General features: G+C 63.1%; 1 protein-coding gene across 1 annotated transcript in view; it reads right to left on the reverse strand.

Moving 5' to 3' along the window:
• Positions 1 to 1701: 1701 nt before the first annotated feature.
• npas4l (neuronal PAS domain protein 4 like) overlaps positions 1702 to 13084 on the reverse strand; it is an 87998-nt gene continuing 76615 nt past the window's right edge. Inside the window, exon 7 of the mRNA XM_059645223.1 lies at positions 1702 to 1859. Coding sequence (XP_059501206.1) covers positions 1702 to 1859 — 158 coding nt within the window. The remainder of the gene's footprint in view (positions 1860 to 13084) is intronic.

Here is a 13084-nt window from a genome sequence, read left to right on the forward strand (position 1 = left end):
CAGGCAATGCACAGTAAAGACAAACTGTGGGAATTACATTACTCACTGACCTCGAACAGAAATTACAGTCAAAATACAGACAAAACACGATAGAAACTTAATATCTGAAATCCACACAGAATGTGCTGGGGAAACATATATGCAGCCTGTGTACACACAGTACACTGTATATACATCCAGTGTATGGGCAGAGCGCTGTATATGCGGCCTGTGTACACACAGTACACTGTATATACACCCAGTGTATGGGCAGAGCGCTGTATATGCGGCCTGTGTACACACAGTACACTGTATATACACCCAGTGTATGGGCAGAGTGCTGTATGTGCGGCCTGTGTACACACAGTACACTGTATATACATCCAGTGTACGGGCAGAGCGCTGTATATGTGGGCTGTGTACATGCAGTAGACTGTACATACACTGTATATGGGGCCTGTGTACACACAGTACACTGTATATGGGGCCTGTGTACACACAGTACACTGTATATACTCTGTTTATGGGGCCTGTGTGTACACAGTACACTGTATATACACTGTATAAGGGGCCTGTGTACACACAGTACACTGTATATACACCCAGTGTACAGGCAGCACACTGTTTATGGGGCCTGTGTACACACAGTACACTGTATATACACTATATGGGGCCTGTGTACACACCGTACACTGTATATACACTGCATATGGGGCTGGTGCTCCCTGAGGGAAGGTGCAGTGAGATGGAACACAGAGGTGCTCTGAGGGATGAGTGAAAACACACCGAGGGATGGAGGTGAGGAATGGTTTTCCAGGCCTGAAGCCCCCAATCCGATGGGGAGATATGGAGGTGTTCGCGCTCATGCTGCAGCCCGGCCCTTACCTTGCTGGCCCTCCTTCAGAAGGCTGTCAGTGAGTTGATACAACCCATCGCTGAGTTCCTGCTTCGCGTTCCGGTCTTCCCACTTTTCAAACATTGATTGACAGGGAGCCAGCTCGTCCAGGATGAGGTCTGCATCCCAGTCACTGGTCATTGGGAAGGGATCCTGGAGGCTGGAGGAGCCTCTTGTTCCTAATGGAGAAAAGCCTATCGCTGGGCTACAGGCTGAGAGTGTGGAGCCACCCTGAATGTCTTCCCCAACAGTGTCCTTCAGGATGTTTTCCACCACATGGGCTTCCAAGAAGAGATCTGTCCCGACTTTTGGAATCGCGGTGTCGTGCCACAGGTCAGCACTGCCAGCCCACCCTGAGCAGGTTTTCACTGGAACTGGGACGTCGCCTGTTTGAGGGTCTACAGCTGGAGGGCAACAGCCAGGAAAGCTCTCAGCAAGGCAGCTGATCTGTTTCGCCAGTAAGCTGATCTGAAACCTCTCCTCCTCACTGTATGGCAACTCTGCTGTTGTCCCAGACTCCAGCACCAACGGCGCCTCCCCATGGACAGGGCAGGTGCGGTCACCTGGATTCACCGTGTTAGCCTGATGGGACACATTGAGCCTGGCTGCTTCATGTGGGTGCTGGGGTAAGGGGATTGACGTGGCCTGGCATGGGGACATCTGGACTGGACACTGTCCCTCTGGCCAAGCACAGCTGTCCAGTGGGGAATGGGCAGGGCTGAGGGGAGACAGACCACTTGAGGAGAGACCGGTCAGCCTGGGGGGCTCATTCGGGGGGCAGGGAGTCAGGTACTGCTCTTGCGTCGGGATGGACGGGACTGGAGGAGTCAACCATGAGGAGGTGCCAGCTTGTAGGGTACGGATATTGGCAGAGGGAGTTGGCAGCCGAGCACCCCGGAAAGTGTGAAGAAAGGAGAGGTCAGAGGAACGGAGAGCTGGCTCATGCGGAAACCACCTTCGGCGTAAATACACTGCCTCTGCCTCACTGGAAAGAGACAAAAAGAAGGAAAACTAAACCGAGCAGTTGACAGTCAGGTCCCAGGCAACATGCCGACTCCGTTCCGACTCAAACAGCTCAGAGATTCGCACAATCTGTCTGCTTCCCACATCCATGTCCCACTCAGACATCAACAACAGGTGGCCATCACTGCTGAGCCAGTCAAACATCAGCTCAGGCCCGGAAAGGGCGGAGAGCCGCACGCACTTTGCCAAACAACTCAAACACAATCCAACCAATGGGGCGCACCGCCCAACGCAACGAACCAACATTCACCATCGAGGGAGTGGGCACTGTCAGGGAGTCAGGGCTGAGGGAGTGGGCACTGTCGGAGGGTCAGTGCTGAGGGAGCGGGCACTGTCAGGGAGTCAGGGCTGAGGGAGCGGGCACTGTCAGGGAGTCAGTGCTGAGGGAGCGGGCACTGTTAGGGAGTCAGTGCTGAGGGAGCGGGCACTGTCAGGGAGTCAGTGCTGAGGGAGTGGGCACTTTCGGAGGGTCAGTGCTGAGGGAGCGGGCACTGTCAGGGAGTCAGTGCTGAGGGAGCGGGCACTGTCAGGGAGTCAGGGCTGAGGGAGCGGGCACTGTCAGAGGGTCAGTGCTGAGGGAGTGGGCACTGTCAGAGGGTCAGTGCTGTGGGAGTGGGCACTGCCGGAGGGTCAGTGCTGAGGGAGCAGGCACTGTCGGAGGGTCAGTGCTGAAGGAGCGCCGCACTGTCGGAGGGTCAGTGCTGAAGGAGCGCCGCACTGTCGGAGGGTCAGTGCTGAGGGAGCGCCGCACTGTTGGAAGGTCAGTGCTGAGGGAATGGGCACTGTCGGAGGGTCAGTGCTGAGGGAGCGGGCACTGTCGGAGGGTCAGTGCTGAGGGAGCGGGCAGTGTCGGAGGGTCAGTGCTGAGGGAGTGGGCACTGTCAGAGGGTCAGTGCTGAGTGAGCGGGCACTGTCAGAGGGTCAGTGCTGAGGGAGCACCGCACTGTCGGAGGGTCAGTGCAGAGGGAGTGGGCACTGTCGGAGGGTCAGTGCTGAGGGAGCGGGCACTGTCGGAGGGTCAGTGCTGAGGGAGCGGGCACTGTCGGAGGGTCAGTGCTGAGGGAATGGGCACTGTCGGAGGGTCAGTGCTGAGGGAGTGGGCACTGTCAGGGAGTCAGTGCTGAGGGAACGGGCACTGTCAGGGAGTCAGGGCTGAGGGAGTGGGCACTGTCAGAGGGTCAGTGCTGAGGGAGTGGGCACTGTCGGAGGGTCAGTGCTGAGGGAGCGGGCACTGTCGGAGGGTCAGTGCTGAGGGAATGGGCACTGTCGGAGGGTCAGTGCTGAGGGAGTGGGCACTGTCGGAGGGTCAGTGCTGAGGGAGCGGGCACAGTCAGGGAGTCAGTGCTGAGGGAACGGGCACTGTCAGGGAGTCAGTGCTGAGGGAACGGGCACTGTCAGGGAGTCAGTGCTGAGGGAGTGGGCACTGTCAGAGGGTCAGTGCTGAGGGAGCGCCGCACTGTCGGAGGGTCAGTGCTGAGGGAGCGCCGCACTGTCGGAAGGTCAGTGCTGAGGGAATGGGCACTGTCAGAGGGTCAGTGCTGAGGGAGCGGGCACTGTCGGAGGGTCAGTGCTGAGGGAGTGGGCACTGTCAGAGGGTCAGTGCTGAGGGAGCGGGCACTGTCGGAGGGTCAGTGCTGAGGGAGCGCCGCACTGTCGGAGGGTCAGTGCTGAGGGAGTGGGCACTGTCGGAGGGTCAGTGCTGAGGGAGTGCGCACTGTCGGAGGGTCAGTGCTGAGGGAGCGGGCACTGTCGGAGGGTCAGTGCTGAGGGAATGGGCACTGTCAGAGGGTCAGTGCTGAGGGAGCGGGCACTGTCGGAGGGTCAGTGCTGAGGGAGTGGGCACTGTCAGAGGGTCAGTGCTGAGGGAGCGGGCACTGTCGGAGGGTCAGTGCTGAGGGAGTGGGCACTGTCGGAGGGTCAGTGCTGAGGGAGTGCGCACTGTCGGAGGGTCAGTGCTGAGGGAGCGGGCACTGTCGGAGGGTCAGTGCTGAGGGAATGGGCACTGTCGGAGGGTCAGTGCTGAGGGAGTGGGCACTGTCGGAGGGTCAGTGCTGAGGGAGTGCCGCACTGTCGGAGAGTCAGTGCTGAGGGAGCGGGCACTGTCAGAGGGTCAGTGCTGAGGGAGCGGGCACTGTCAGGGAGTCAGTGCTGAGGGAACGGGCACTGTCAGGGAGTCAGTGCTGAGGGAACGGGCACTGTTAGGGAGTCAGTGCTGAGGGAGCGGGCACTGTCAGGGAGTCAGTGCTGAGGGAGCGGGCACTGTCAGAGGGTCAGTGCTGAGGGAGCGGGCACTGTCAGAGGGTCAGTGCTGAGGGAGCGGGCACTGTCAGGGAGTCAGTGCTGAGGGAGTGGGCACTGTCAGAGGGTCAGTGCTGAGGGAGCGGGCACTGTCAGGGAGTCAGGGCTGAGGGAGCGGGCACTGTCAGGGAGTCAGTGTTGAGGGAGCGGGCACTGTTAGGGAGTCAGTGCTGAGGGAGTGGGCACTTGTCGGAGGGTCAGTGCTGAGGGAGTGCCGCACTGTCAGGGAGTCAGTGCTGAGGGAGTGGGCACTGTCGGAGGGTCAGAGCTGAGGGAATGGGCACTGTCGGAGGGTCAGTGCTGAGGGAGTGGGCACTGTCAGAGTGTCAGTGCTGAGGGAGCGGGCACTGTCAGGGAGTCAGGGCTGAGGGAGCGGGCACTGTCAGAGGGTCAGTGCTGAGGGAGTGGGCACTGTCAGAGTGTCAGTGCTGAGGGAGCGGGCACTGTCAGGGAGTCAGTGCTGAGGGAACGGGCACTGTCAGGGAGTCAGGGCTGAGGGAGTGGGCACTGTCAGAGGGTCAGTGCTGAGGGAGTGGGCACTGTCGGAGGGTCAGTGCTGAGGGAGCGGGCACTGTCAGGGAGTCAGGGCTGAGGGAGTGGGCACTGTCGGAGGGTCAGTGCTGAGGGAGTGGGCACTGTCGGAGGGTCAGTGCTGAGGGAGGGGGCACTGTCGGAGGGTCAGTGCTGAGGGAGCGGGCACTGTCAGGGAGTCAGGGCTGAGGGAGTGGGCACTGTCGGAGGGTCAGTGCTGAGGGAGTGGGCACTGTCGGAGAGTCAGTGCTGAGGGAGCAGGCACTGTCGGAGGGTCAGTGCTGAGGGAGCGGGCACTGTCAGGGAGTCAGGGCTGAGGGAGCGGGCACTGTCAGGGAGTCAGGGCTGAGGGAGTGGGCACTGTCAGAGGGTCAGTGCTGAGGGAGCACCGCACTGTCGGAGGGTCAGTGCTGAGGGAGCGCCGCACTGTCGGAGGGTCAGTGCTGAGGGAATGGGCACTGTCGGAGGGTCAGTGCTGAGGGAGCGGGCACTGTCGGAGGGTCAGTGCTGAGGGAGCGGGCACTGTCAGAGGGTCAGTGCTGAGGGAGTGGGCACTGTCAGAGGGTCAGTGCTGAGGGAGCGGGCACTGTCGGAGGGTCAGTGCTGAGGGAGCGGGCACTGTCGGAGGGTCAGTGCTGAGGGAGCGGGCACTGTCAGAGGGTCAGTGCTGAGGGAGTGGGCACTGTCAGAGGGTCAGTGCTGAGGGAGTGGGCACTGTCGGAGGGTCAGTGCTGAGGGAGCGGGCACTGTCGGAGGGTCAGTGCTGAGGGAGCGGGCACTGTCAGAGGGTCAGTGCTGAGGGAGTGGGCACTGTCAGAGGGTCAGTGCTGAGGGAGTGGGCACTGTCTGAGGGTCAGTGCTGAGGGAGCAGGCACTGTCGGAGGGTCAGTGCTGAGGGAGCGGGCACTGTCAGGGAGTCAGGGCTGAGGGAGCGGGCACTGTCAGGGAGTCAGTGCTGAGGGAACGGGCACTGTTAGGGAGTCAGTGCTGAGGGAGCGGGCACTGTTAGGGAGTCAGTGCTGAGGGAGCGGGCACTGTCAGAGGGTCAGTGCTGAGGGAGCGGGCACTGTCAGAGGGTCAGTGCTGAGGGAGTGGGCACTGTCAGAGGGTCAGTGCTGTGGGAATGGGCACTGTCAGAGGGTCAGTGCTGAGGGAGTGGGCACTGTCAGAGTGTCAGTTCTGAGGGAGCGGGCACTGTCAGGGAGTCAGTGCTGAGGGAACGGGCACTGTCAGGGAGTCAGGGCTGAGGGAGTGGGCACTGTCAGAGGGTCAGTGCTGAGGGAGCGGGCACTGTCAGAGGGTCAGTGCTGAGGGAGTGGGCACTGTCAGAGGGTCAGTGCTGAGGGAGTGGGCACTGTCGGAGGGTCAGTGCTGAGGGGGCGAGCACTGTCGGAGGGTCAGTGCTGAGGGAGTGGGCACTGTGGGAGTGTCAGTGCTGAGGGGGCACTGCTGGAGGGTCAGTGCTGAGGGAGCGGGCACTGTCGGAGGGTCAGTGCTGAGGGAGTGGGCACTGTCGGAGGGTCAGTGCTGAGGGAGTGGGCACTGTCGGACGGTCAGTGCTGAGGGAGCGGGCACTGTCGGAGGGTCAGTGCTGAGGGAATGCGCACTGTCGGAGGGTCAGTGCTGAGGGAGCGGGCACTGTCGGAGGGTCAGTGCTGAGGGAGTGGGCACTGTCGGAGGGTCAGTGCTGAGGGAGTGCCGCACTGTCGGAGAGTCAGTGCTGAGGGAGCGGGCACTGTCAGGGAGTCAGTGCTGAGGGAACGGGCACTGTCAGGGAGTCAGTGCTGAGGGAACGGGCACTGTTAGGGAGTCAGTGCTGAGGGAGCGGGCACTGTCAGGGAGTCAGTGCTGAGGGAGCGGGCACTGTTAGGGAGTCAGTGCTGAGGGAGCGGGCACTGTCAGAGGGTCAGTGCTGAGGGAGCGGGCACTGTCAGGGAGTCAGTGCTGAGGGAGTGGGCACTGTCAGAGGGTCAGTGCTGAGGGAGCGGGCACTGTCAGGGAGTCAGGGCTGAGGGAGCGGGCACTGTCAGGGAGTCAGTGTTGAGGGAGCGGGCACTGTTAGGGAGTCAGTGCTGAGGGAGTGGGCACTTGTCGGAGGGTCAGTGCTGAGGGAGTGCCGCACTGTCAGGGAGTCAGGGCTGAGGGAGTGGGCACTGTCGGAGGGTCAGAGCTGAGGGAATGGGCACTGTCGGAGGGTCAGTGCTGAGGGAGTGGGCACTGTCAGAGTGTCAGTGCTGAGGGAGCGGGCACTGTCAGGGAGTCAGGGCTGAGGGAGCGGGCACTGTCAGAGGGTCAGTGCTGAGGGAGTGGGCACTGTCAGAGTGTCAGTGCTGAGGGAGCGGGCACTGTCAGGGAGTCAGTGCTGAGGGAACGGGCACTGTCAGGGAGTCAGGGCTGAGGGAGTGGGCACTGTCAGAGGGTCAGTGCTGAGGGAGTGGGCACAGTCGGAGGGTCAGTGCTGAGGGAGCGGGCACTGTCAGGGAGTCAGGGCTGAGGGAGTGGGCACTGTCGGAGGGTCAGTGCTGAGGGAGTGGGCACTGTCGGAGGGTCAGTGCTGAGGGAGGGGGCACTGTCGGAGGGTCAGTGCTGAGGGAGCGGGCACTGTCAGGGAGTCAGGGCTGAGGGAGTGGGCACTGTCGGAGGGTCAGTGCTGAGGGAGCAGGCACTGTCGGAGAGTCAGTGCTGAGGGAGCAGGCACTGTCGGAGGGTCAGTGCTGAGGGAGCGGGCACTGTCAGGGAGTCAGGGCTGAGGGAGCGGGCACTGTCAGGGAGTCAGGGCTGAGGGAGTGGGCACTGTCAGAGGGTCAGTGCTGAGGGAGTGGGCACTGTCAGAGGGTCAGTGCTGAGGGAGCGCCGCACTGTCGGAGGGTCAGTGCTGAGGGAATGGGCACTGTCGGAGGGTCAGTGCTGAGGGAGCGGGCACTGTCGGAGGGTCAGTGCTGAGGGAGTGGGCACTGTCAGAGGGTCAGTGCTGAGGGAGTGGGCACTGTCGGAGGGTCAGTGCTGAGGGAGCGGGCACTGTCGGAGGGTCAGTGCTGAGGGAGCGGGCACTGTCAGAGGGTCAGTGCTGAGGGAGTGGGCACTGTCAGAGGGTCAGTGCTGAGGGAGTGGGCACTGTCGGAGGGTCAGTGCTGAGGGAGCGGGCACTGTCGGAGGGTCAGTGCTGAGGGAGCGGGCACTGTCAGAGGGTCAGTGCTGAGGGAGTGGGCACTGTCAGAGGGTCAGTGCTGAGGGAGTGGGCACTGTCTGAGGGTCAGTGCTGAGGGAGCAGGCACTGTCGGAGGGTCAGTGCTGAGGGAGCGGGCACTGTCAGGGAGTCAGGGCTGAGGGAGCGGGCACTGTCAGGGAGTCAGGGCTGAGGGAGCGGGCACTGTCAGGGAGTCAGGGCTGAGGGAGTGGGCACTGTCAGAGGGTCAGTGCTGAGGGAGCGCCGCACTGTCGGAGGGTCAGTGCTGAGGGAGTGGGCACTGTCAGAGTGTCAGTTCTGAGGGAGCGGGCACTGTCAGGGAGTCAGTGCTGAGGGAACGGGCACTGTCAGGGAGTCAGGGCTGAGGGAGTGGGCGCTGTCAGAGGGTCAGTGCTGAGGGAGCGGGCACTGTCAGAGGGTCAGTGCTGAGGGAGTGGGCACTGTCAGAGGGTCAGTGCTGAGGGAATGGGCACTGTCAGAGGGTCAGTGCTGAGGGAGTGGGCACTGTCAGAGTGTCAGTTCTGAGGGAGCGGGCACTGTCAGGGAGTCAGTGCTGAGGGAACGGGCACTGTCAGGGAGTCAGGGCTGAGGGAGTGGGCACTGTCAGAGGGTCAGTGCTGAGGGAGCGGGCACTGTCAGAGGGTCAGTGCTGAGGGAGTGGGCACTGTCAGAGGGTCAGTGCTGAGGGAGTGGGCACTGTCGGAGGGTCAGTGCTGAGGGGGCGGGCACTGTCGGAGGGTCAGTGCTGAGGGAGTGGGCACTGTGGGAGTGTCAGTGCTGAGGGGGCACTGCTGGAGGGTCAGTGCTGAGGGAGCGGGCACTGTCGGAGGGTCAGTGCTGAGGGAGTGGGCACTGTCAGAGGGTCAGTGCTGAGGGAGCGGGCACTGTCGGAAGGTCAGTGCTGAGGGAGTGGGCACTGTCGGACGGTCAGTGCTGAGGGAGCGGGCACTGTCGGAGGGTCAGTGCTGAGGGAGCGGGCACTGTCGAAGGGTCAGTGCTGAGGGAGCGGGCACTGTCGGAGGGTCAGTGCAGAGGGAGCGGGCACTGTCAGAGGGTCAGTGCTGAGGAAGCGGGCACTGTCGGAGGGTCAGTGCTGAGGGAGCGGGCACTGTTGGAGGGTCAGTGCTGAGGGAGCGGGCACTGTTGGAGGGACAGTGCTGAGGGAGCGGGCACTGTTGGAGGGTCAGTGCTGAGGGAGCGGGCACTGTTGGAGGGTCAGTGCTGAGGGAGTGGGCACTGTCTGAGGGTCAGTGCTGAGGGAGCGGGCACTGTCAGAGGGTCAGTGCTGAGGGAGCGGGCACTGTCGGAGGGTCAGTGCTGAGGGAGCGGGCACTGTCGAAGGGTCAGTGCTGAGGGAGCGGGCACTGTCAGAGGGTCAGTGCTGAGGGAGCGGGCACTGTTGGAGGGTCAGTGCTGAGGGAGCGGGCACTGTTGGAGGGTCAGTGCTGAGGGAGTGGGCACTGTCTGAGGGTCAGTGCTGAGGGAGGGGGCACTGTCAGAGGGTCAGTGCTGAGTGAGCGGGCACTGTCGGAGGGTCAGTGCTGAGGGAGCACCGCACTGTCGGAGGGTCAGTGCTGAGGGAGTGGGCACTGTCAGAGGGTCAGTGCTGAGTGAGCGGGCACTGTCGGAGGGTCAGTGCTGAGGGAGCACCGCACTGTCGGAGGGTCAGTGCAGAGGGAGTGGGCACTGTCGGAGGGTCAGTGCTGAGGGAATGCGCACTGTCGGAGGGTCAGTGCTGAGGGAGCGGGCACTGTCGGAGGGTCAGTGCTGAGGGAATGGGCACTGTCGGAGGGTCAGTGCTGAGGGAGTGGGCACTGTCGGAGGGTCAGTGCTGAGGGAGCGGGCACTGTCAGGGAGTCAGTGCTGAGGGAACGGGCACTGTCAGGGAGTCAGTGCTGAGGGAACGGGCACTGTCAGGGAGTCAGTGCTGAGGGAGTGGGCACTGTCAGAGGGTCAGTGCTGAGGGAGCGCCGCACTGTCGGAGGGTCAGTGCTGAGGGAATGGGCACTGTCAGAGGGTCAGTGCTGAGGGAGCGGGCACTGTCGGAGGGTCAGTGCTGAGGGAGTGGGCACTGTCAGAGGGTCAGTGCTGAGGGAGCGGGCACTGTCGGAGGGTCAGTGCTGAGGGAGCGCCGCACTGTCGGAGGGTCAGTGCTGAGGGAGTGGGCACTGTCGGAGGGTCAGTGCTGAGGGAGTGCGCACTGTCGGAGGGTCAGTGCTGAGGGAGCGGGCACTGTCGGAGGGTCAGTGCTGAGGGAATGGGCACTGTCGGAGGGTCAGTGCTGAGGGAGCAGGCACTGTCAGAGGGTCAGTGCTGAGGGAGCGCCGCACTGTCGGAGGGTCAGTGCTGAGGGAGTGCCGCACTGTCGGAGAGTCAGTGCTGAGGGAGCGGGCACTGTCAGAGGGTCAGTGCTGAGGGAGCGGGCACTGTCAGGGAGTCAGTGCTGAGGGAACGGGCACTGTCAGGGAGTCAGTGCTGAGGGAACGGGCACTGTTAGGGAGTCAGTGCTGAGGGAGCGGGCACTGTCAGGGAGTCAGTGCTGAGGGAGCGGGCACTGTTAGGGAGTCAGTGCTGAGGGAGCGGGCACTGTCAGAGGGTCAGTGCTGAGGGAGCGGGCACTGTCAGAGGGTCAGTGCTGAGGGAGTGGGCACTGTCAGAGGGTCAGTGCTGAGGGAATGGGCACTGTCAGAGTGTCAGTTCTGAGGGAGCGGGCACTGTCAGGGAGTCAGTGCTGAGGGAACGGGCACTGTCAGGGAGTCAGGGCTGAGGGAGTGGGCACTGTCAGAGGGTCAGTGCTGAGGGAGCGGGCACTGTCAGAGGGTCAGTGCTGAGGGAGTGGGCACTGTCAGAGGGTCAGTGCTGAGGGAGTGGGCACTGTCGGAGGGTCAGTGCTGAGGGGGCGAGCACTGTCGGAGGGTCAGTGCTGAGGGAGTGGGCACTGTGGGAGTGTCAGTGCTGAGGGGGCACTGCTGGAGGGTCAGTGCTGAGGGAACGGGCACTGTCGGAGGGTCAGTGCTGAGGGAGTGGGCACTGTCGGAGGGTCAGTGCTGAGGGAGCGGGCACTGTTGGAGGGTCAGTGCTGAGGGAGCGGGCACTGTTGGAGGGTCAGTGCTGAGGGAGCGGGCACTGTCGGAGGGTCAGTGCTGAGGGAGCGGGCACTGTCGGAGGGACAGTGCTGAGGGAGCGGGCACTGTTGGAGGGTCAGTGCTGAGGGAGCGGGCACTGTTGGAGGGACAGTGCTGAGGGAGCGGGCACTGTTGGAGGGTCAGTGCTGAGGGAGCGGGCACTGTTGGAGGGTCAGTGCTGAGGGAGCGGGCACTGTTGGAGGGTCAGTGCTGAGGGAGTGGGCACTGTCTGAGGGTCAGTGCTGAGGGAGCGGGCACTGTCAGAGGGTCAGTGCTGAGGGAGCGGGCACTGTCGGAGGGTCAGTGCTGAGGGAGCGGGCACTGTCGAAGGGTCAGTGCTGAGGGAGCGGGCACTGTTGGAGGGTCAGTGCTGAGGGAGCGGGCACTGTTGGAGGGTCAGTGCTGAGGGAGTGGGCACTGTCTGAGGGTCAGTGCTGAGGGAGGGGGCACTGTCAGAGGGTCAGTGCTGAGTGAGCGGGCACTGTCGGAGGGTCAGTGCTGAGGGAGCACCGCACTGTCGGAGGGTCAGTGCTGAGGGAGCGGGCACTGTCAGAGGGTCAGTGCTGAGGGAGCGGGCACTGTCGGAGGGACAGTGCTGAGGGAGCGGGCACTGTTGGAGGGTCAGTGCTGAGGGAGCGGGCACTGTTGGAGGGTCAGTGCTGAGGGAGCGGGCACTGTTGGAGGGTCAGTGCTGAGGGAGCGGGCACTGTTGGAGGGTCAGTGCTGAGGGAGTGGGCACTGTCTGAGGGTCAGTGCTGAGGGAGCGGGCACTGTCAGAGGGTCAGTGCTGAGGGAGCGGGCACTGTCGGAGGGTCAGTGCTGAGGGAGCGGGCACTGTCAGAGGGTCAGTGCTGAGGGAGCGGGCACTGTTGGACGGTCAGTGCAGAGGGAGCGGGCACTGTTGGAGGGTCAGTGCTGAGGGAGTGGGCACTGTCTGAGGGTCAGTGCTGAGGGAGGGGGCACTGTTAGAGGGTCAGTGCTGAGTGAGCGGGCACTGTCGGAGGGTCAGTGCTGAGGGAGCACCGCACTGTCGGAGGGTCAGTGCTGAGGGAGTGGGCACTGTCAGAGGGTCAGTGCTGAGTGAGCGGGCACTGTCGGAGGGTCAGTGCTGAGGGAGCACCGCACTGTCGGAGGGTCAGTGCAGAGGGAGTGGGCACTGTCGGAGGGTCAGTGCTGAGGGAATGCGCACTGTCGGAGGGTCAGTGCTGAGGGAGCGGGCACTGTCGGAGGGTCAGTGCTGAGGGAATGGGCACTGTCGGAGGGTCAGTGCTGAGGGAGTGGGCACTGTCGGAGGGTCAGTGCTGAGGGAGCGGGCACTGTCAGGGAGTCAGTGCTGAGGGAACGGGCACTGTCAGGGAGTCAGTGCTGAGGGAACGGGCACTGTCAGGGAGTCAGTGCTGAGGGAGCGGGCACTGTCGGAGGGTCAGTGCTGAGGGAATGGGCACTGTCGGAGGGTCAGTGCTGAGGGAGTGGGCACTGTCGGAGGGTCAGTGCTGAGGGAGCGGGCACTGTCAGGGAGTCAGTGCTGAGGGAACGGGCACTGTCAGGGAGTCAGTGCTGAGGGAACGGGCACTGTCAGGGAGTCAGTGCTGAGGGAGCGGGCACTGTCAGAGGGTCAGTGCTGAGGGAATGGGCACTGTCGGAGGGTCAGTGCTGAGGGAGTGGGCACTGTCAGAGTGTCAGTGCTGAGGGAGCGGGCACTGTCAGAGGGTCAGTGCTGAGGGAGTGGGCACTGTCAGAGTGTCAGTGCTGAGGGAGCGGGCACTGTCAGGGAGTCAGTGCTGAGGGAACGGGCACTGTCAGGGAGTCAGGGCTGAGGGAGTGGGCACTGTCAGAGGGTCAGTGCTGAGGGAGTGGGCACTGTCGGAGGGTCAGTGCTGAGGGAGCGGGCACTGTCAGGGAGTCAGGGCTGAGGGAGTGGGCACTGTCGGAGGGTCAGTGCTGAGGGAGTGGGCACTGTCGGAGGGTCAGTGCTGAGGGAGGGGGCACTGTCGGAGGGTCAGTGCTGAGGGAGTGGGCACTGTCGGAGGGTCAGTGCTGAGGGAG

Source organism: Stegostoma tigrinum, chromosome 4 (assembly GCF_030684315.1).
Source record: "Stegostoma tigrinum isolate sSteTig4 chromosome 4, sSteTig4.hap1, whole genome shotgun sequence".
Taxonomy (NCBI): Eukaryota; Metazoa; Chordata; class Chondrichthyes; order Orectolobiformes; family Stegostomatidae; genus Stegostoma; species Stegostoma tigrinum.